The following is a 6,411-nucleotide window of genomic DNA, read 5'->3' as shown; positions in this document are numbered from 1 at the left end:
CGACCTCTGCGCCGCGGGGCCGGGTGCCTCGGAGGGGCGGTGTCCGTCGGCGCCGCACGCGGTTCCTCGCCGGCCGGAGAAGCTCGGGTGTGGGCGCCCGCGCGGTCGGCGGGCTGCGCGAGCCCGCGGCCATCTGTTCCCTCGGACCGACCTTTCTTGGGGCGGCGCGGCGGGGCCTCCGGGCTCTAGCGACGAGTGGACGAGCGCGCCTGCACTCGCAGGGTTGCCTCCCCAGGGAGGCCGGGCACTCGGTCCTCTTGCTTCGGGGAAGCAAGTTTTTGGGTTTCCCAGAGGGGAGAGAAAGGAAACTCCGTTTACTTACGTAGTGGATTTTGTGGTTCAGAACTGTCTGGAGCCACTGACAATCCTACTTCTATCAGAGAAAAACAAGGTTGTGAGAGACAAAACCGGTAGCATTTCAGGCCGGAGAAGTGATATTTCACTTTAAAAGCATCCAGATCTGGGTTCAGGATCCCGAAGTCAGGACTCAAACGATTAGAATACAGTCACAGGAACTCTGGAGAAACCCTACTTAAAGTTTGACCTAGAAAAGGTCAACTCAAACTTATCAGCCCAAAACTGAGTCCTAGGTAACGTGTTTTGATAGCTTTATCTCTGGACACTCCTGTTAACCAGGCACTTAATTCAGCTCATTCTACTGTCTTCCTACTATTTCAAGCATTACATCACAGGAAACTGAAAAGAGGTCAGCTTTCTCCTGAGATCCCCAAATGGCTCCCAAAGCACATGACTAGTTACAATGGTAATCTTGCTGAAACATTAACTCCCAAGGAATGAGGCATTGTGAGGCCTCTGGGTGTTTTGTGGTGGCCAGCACGGGCCACTCCACAGGTGAGGTGTGTACACCTGGCCAGACTGTGGCAGGCCTGCTGGTAGGAGATGAGCAAAGTTCAGACGTGTGCGCCATGGGTCTGCGCTATGTGCCGGCGTGTTCCTTATCCCTGGCAGTCTGACAAAGCATACCATTGGTCATGATGAGGAAAGTCCTACCAGCATGTAAATCTGGCACAACTTCACTACTAAAAATAACTTGAAGTGCTTGTTTCTGGAACCATGGAATAGTAGTGTCATTGCATAGTAGTTGTGTTGCATAATGTGTGTTATATAATTCACATTAAAATTTTACCATTCTAGGTCAGCAGTAATTAGAAATGTTTTCCTAAATATAATTAAAATGTGGCATCCTCAGAGCAGGAGAAATCAAAACTCTGGGTAGGAATCCACCCCATTTATTGAATGGCACATTAGAATTGTTTAAAAAGTTGAAGCAAGAACTGAACCTAGTTCAGGTCCATTCAAGCATTAGGGAGGAGGCTGGAAACTTCTATAATTGTCAGACAAATGGTACCTGCACAGTGTCCTAATGGCCATTGCTGTGTTGATCCTTGTTTCTCCCCAATTTAAAAGTAACTCTCAGTCCTGAAAGCTCCTACCCTTGCTGCATAATCATCTGGGCCTTCTGCAGCATCTCAAATCAGACACTTAAACTCATACCCTACCCCCACTCTTGTTTTTTTGCCAAGCATGGTCATTGTTGTTATTTTAACATTTTGTTATAAATTATAAAGACAATTATGGTTTCTGTTTTCCTAGAATTCTTCATCTCTAAAGTAGGCTGATTACATACTATAAATCATAATGTTAAATTTAGAGAACCTTTACAGTTGTGTTAAAGAATAGGAACAGATAATGGGATGATGCCCTGTATCTCCTACTCTTAGAAATACACATGTAGCCAGTCTCTAATATCTAGAAATTGTATAGTTTATGTGTAAAATTTTGATCTTGTGCCTGTACATTCTTATAATGTATTATTTTTTATGGCTTCCTGGATAATTTTCATTAGGCTCATCTTTATTTTTATCAGAAACCAATAGGTGCTTTAAAGAAAATACTCTTGCCCTCTGTGTTAGGCGTTTTAATTAAATGGCTGTTCATGATACTTAATTCTGAATAAATACTATGTCCCCAAACCTTTGACTAAGACTTAAGATAGCAGCAAGGGGAAAACATACCACCTGGCTTAGAAGCAGGCCTGTCCTGAAGTGTCATTCCTAGGTAAGCAAGAAGAAAACCAACTATGTCCTTAATCAGACTTACTAACTTCCTGAGCGAAATTAACATTAATGTACACGTGGATGGCTTACAGGATAGACCGCAAGGTACTCCAGTGGAGGAATTTCTGCTTTGTCTTCATTGTTGGTGTGCAGCTTAGAAACAATTGCAAAACAGCTTGTACATTCTAGATATGCCTTTTCTGGGTATTAAAAAATGGCTATCTTATTCTTAGAAACTACAGTACAGTTACCACCTATCATTACTTCCATTTCTCTCCTTTTAGTGTTGTATCTAAAGCAACACTTCTGCATCTCTTTCACTTACGAGGTCCTACATAAAGGAGGAACTTTTTTTTTAAACTCAGATCAATTAATTCCTCAAAGAAACAGAAAATTATTCCTGTTTTACGTGCTGTATGATAACACTTGGTATTGCCACTCTTACTTTCTGTGAAAATGTTCCATTCTTTGATAGAGTAACAGCTGTATAAATAGCAAAATGGAACTCTTTAGCCCATAACTTCTGTCAGCCAGATGTGGCCTCAGGCCACATCTGGCTCTAGCTCCAGCCTCAGGCTTGGTGGAGCTGGTAGAAGAGCACTGGTAGGGCCACCTTGTACTTTCCAGGCTGTGGTCCCCAGGGTGATGGTGTTCTGAATGTCATAGCCAGCTCAAGTCTGGTCTGTGTTTTCAAGTGTTCTGTTGCCTTCATCTGGATGATAGTTACAGTTTGCAATGTCTGTCCATTTAATAGACATTACAATGTCCATCATTTTAATATTTTTATCCCTTAGTGAGTTTTTCGTTGTTGTTGAGCTGTTTTTTAGGTGAGCTTATTTTGATCTTTCTATGGGAGCTATATAGTTTCCAAGTTAAAAGTAAGGGGAGATGTGTTTGTGCTATAATTGTGGAGGCCAGAGGTCTGTCAACATTTTTTTAGTAAACTTTGTCCTAAATGGTCAGATTGAAAATATTTAGGCTTTGTGCCCTCTGAGGGAAATCAAGGATGTTACACAGATTCTTAGAAGCACTAAAAATGTGCCCATTTACGGGCTTGCCATGCAGCTCAGTGGTGAAGTGAGCCTAGCATACAGAAGGCCCTGGGTTCCACCCAGTACCAAAGAATATAAATGAGTATGTATCTGGTTAGAAATATAAAGCCAATCTTGACTTGTGGGCCATTTAAAAACAGAAGCCAGGCATGGTAGTGCATACCTGTAAACCCAGAACTCAGTAAGCTAAGGCAGGAGGGTCACCATGAGTTGGAGGCTAGCCTGGGCTAAATAATGAGTTCAAGACTAGCCTAACCTACTTAGTGAGACCCTATCTCATACAGCCAAGACCAAAGATAAAACAGAACGAACAGGCTGTTAGCCAGCAGGCCATGTGTTTGTCAACATCCTTCCTTTTCTCTTACAGCCATATGTCTGGGAGTTACAGAGTCATGGGTGATGATGGTTCTATTGATTACACTGTTCATGAAGCCTGGAATGAAGCCACCAACGTCTACCTGATAGTTATCCTTGTTAGCTTCGGCCTCTTCATGTATGCCAAAAGGTTAGATATGACACTGGGAATTTAAGAGGTTTTTTTTCGGAATTGAATGCATAAAAAATAATTTTGTCAGAATGTTCATTCCTGCTGTAACAGATGCACTCTCTACTGTGGTCCTAGGTACTGGTGGTAACTGGGGGTTGGGTTTAAAGTACCTTTGCCTTAGGAGGTACAGGGGTCAGTATAGCTCCCAGCACCTGGGCCAGATGCGCTTCACTCCTATTCTGACACTTCTAAGGTAACCCAATTTTACCATCAGCCTGGATTCATTGCAACTTTCTGAGGAGCAGGTATTTTTTTGTTTTGTTTTGAGCCCATGTCCCTGAAATGTAGAAACACTAACTGCTCTGTATTCAGCAAATCTCCTTGTCCTTAGACTTTTCCTTGTTTCTTGTGCATGACACAATCACAGCACTTATAATAGTACTGTTGTTATCTGGTTACTTGTGTTTTCTTTATCTACAAAAACTTCAGCCTCTTGAGAACAAGGGCCTTGTCTTTTACTTCTGTGTCCTGGATGTGCCATGTGGTGTGACTTCTCAGTGTTGGCTGCCTCAGTCAAAGATACTGAAGCTTTATTTGACTGCTGTCTTTTACACCTGTTGGCTCCTTTATTCTATGTATGTTTAGTTTTAAAGAGAGGTGTGCAATTCATAGAAGAAAATCCGTATTAGTGGAGTTGAGTTGGGTCTTCTCACAGTCACATGCTTCAGGAAGTTCTCTGCCTAGGTAGAAATATCATTAAATAGTTGAAAATGATCAGTAATCTAGAAATAATTTGTGTTTTGCCTGGTGATACTCAGAGCTTACCCTTCCTGGCCAGTTGGCTCTCCTGGGGCAGCCGAGCTTGTACCCAGGGACTGTGGGCTGTGGGTGGGAGAAGGCACCCAAATTCTCACTGTTCCTTGTGCACAGAGCAGCTAAAAACAGGCACCACCTCCTCCCCACTTTCCTTTTAAAAGCAGAGGCACATTGTTCTGATTTTTAAAAAGATGTCTCCACTAAGGCCGTGCTATTCCACTTAAGAAATGGTTTTATTCATGAATTTCTAAAATTAAAGTCTGCTTATATTCAACATATTCTCCAGATCAAAAATTTATCTTTATTTGGATGACTTGAGAGGAAAGAAAAATGAGAATTTTTGGTTGTACATTTTTCTATACAGTATTAGCTTTTTTACAGGTTAAGGGACATCACAATGGAGGCCTCTCACTTTGCTTTATTAAATAGATATGTTTAGTACTTCATTTCTCTTAAAAACCTGTTGTCGTATATGTTCAACCTCATACTTTGAGTAAAAGAACACATAAGCCAAGGAAGCATCCTACAAAGTAGAAAATGAAGTAGACTTGTCATTTTAAGTCCTTTTAGTTTAGCTACTGATTACTGGGACAAATATACATTTTTATATTGTTTTTGTATTTTAGGAATAAAAGGAGAATTATGAGGATATTCAGTGTGCCCCTCACAGAAGAAACTTTGACAGAACCCAACTTTTATGACACAATGAGCAAAATTCGTTTAAGACAACAATTGGAAATGTATTCCATCTGTAAGTACAGTCTGTGCTAAGCTATATACGTAAGCATGTTTAAATAGATATTTTGGAATTGACTTGAATTATCAAAAGGGTTAGGTTATCAAAAATGTATAAAACTTAGTACCTTTTTTTAGATTCTTAACGATTTTCAGCAAAGGCAAATTTACTATGAAATTTATTGACATGGGACCCTGAGAAGTGCCTTAGCAATGTATTCCTCTGCTTGCATGTTTGAAAACTGTGTACAAATTGGGTTTTCCCCATCAGTTGAGATTGCTGTCTTTTCCTATTATAATTTTTCCTCCTTTGCATGGCCTTTCATGTGGCATGGCATTAAATTGGCCAAAAGACTGCAAGTCAAAGTAGTATAGGAATAAATGGCTTCCATAAGTATGACATGTGACATTCGGTGTCAGGCCAGAGAGTTCTATCTCATTATGTCCATAGTCCTGAGCATTGTTTATATATAGCCAGTGAAGAAGAAACAAAGTTCAGAATTTGTGGGGCGAGAATGTATTGTACATCTAAGCTGGAGCCTTTTACGCCAATAAAGGAATGGGGTGTGATTTCCATAGTGTATAGTTAAATGTGAAAAGCAAGGAGATTTTATGCTAGGCTGCTGCCATTATAAAGTGAAATAACTACAACACCACTTTTATAGTGACATACAATGAAAATGTTTGCTATTGCTATGGCAGCCTGAGGAAGGCACAGGCAGACCTGTATCAGGTTTTTGATGTCTACTCTTTCAGAGGAACTATGTGGGATTTAAAGGAAAAAAAAAAAAAAAACAGGTAATTTTGTTTTTCAGGGTTTCACTATATGGTTCAGGCTGACCTTGGACTCACATTGTAGCTCAGGCTCGCCTCAGATTTGCAGCAATCCTCCTACCTTAGCCTCCCAAGTGCTGGGATTATAGGTGTGTATCACCATGCCTGGCCTACTGGGCAGTTTTAAGGAATATTCATAGTAAAAATTTAAGCATGTATGTGCTTACATGTGTGTGCATGCAAACATGGCAAGAGGCAAAATAAGTTGGTCACCAAATTTTTTTGGTATATATCTCAGACCATAGACTGGGTGTGGTGGTATGCGCCTATAATCCCAGCACTTGGGAGGCTGAAAACAGGAGAATCACTATGAGTCCAATCTACATAGTGAGACCCTGTAGACTCTGTACTGAATACATGAGAGAAGAAAGGCCAAGTTGAATTTTTGGTAAAAAATAGAAAAAAAACC

At 41.0% G+C, this 6,411-nt stretch overlaps 2 protein-coding genes across 3 annotated transcripts in view; one reads left to right on the top strand and one right to left on the bottom strand.

The window, feature by feature from the left end:
- Slc20a2 (solute carrier family 20 member 2) overlaps positions 1-404 on the bottom strand; it is a 107,373-nt gene extending 106,969 nt beyond the window's left edge. The window contains exon 1 of the mRNA XM_023717236.1: positions 323-404. The gene's annotated coding sequence lies outside the window, so the exon portion shown is untranslated. The remainder of the gene's footprint in view (positions 1-322) is intronic.
- The window catches only part of Smim19 (small integral membrane protein 19), an 8,104-nt gene continuing 1,699 nt past the window's right edge, over positions 7-6,411 (top strand). Inside the window, exons 1-3 of one of the 2 annotated variants that reach the window (XM_004633061.2) lie at positions 7-87; positions 3,498-3,635; positions 5,060-5,184. In XM_004633061.2, coding sequence (XP_004633118.1) covers positions 3,502-3,635; positions 5,060-5,184 — 259 coding nt within the window. In that variant the 5' untranslated portion in view covers positions 7-87; positions 3,498-3,501. Of the gene's footprint in view, positions 88-500; positions 591-3,497; positions 3,636-5,059; positions 5,185-6,411 lie in introns of those variants that run through there. The other variant, XM_023717238.1, reaches the window with a different exon arrangement.

Source organism: Octodon degus, unplaced genomic scaffold (assembly GCF_000260255.1).
Source record: "Octodon degus isolate 3935 unplaced genomic scaffold, OctDeg1.0 scaffold00051, whole genome shotgun sequence".
Taxonomy (NCBI): Eukaryota; Metazoa; Chordata; class Mammalia; order Rodentia; family Octodontidae; genus Octodon; species Octodon degus.
The sequence above is the reverse complement of the archived record's forward strand: the minus strand, read 5'-3'. Positions and strand labels throughout refer to the sequence as shown.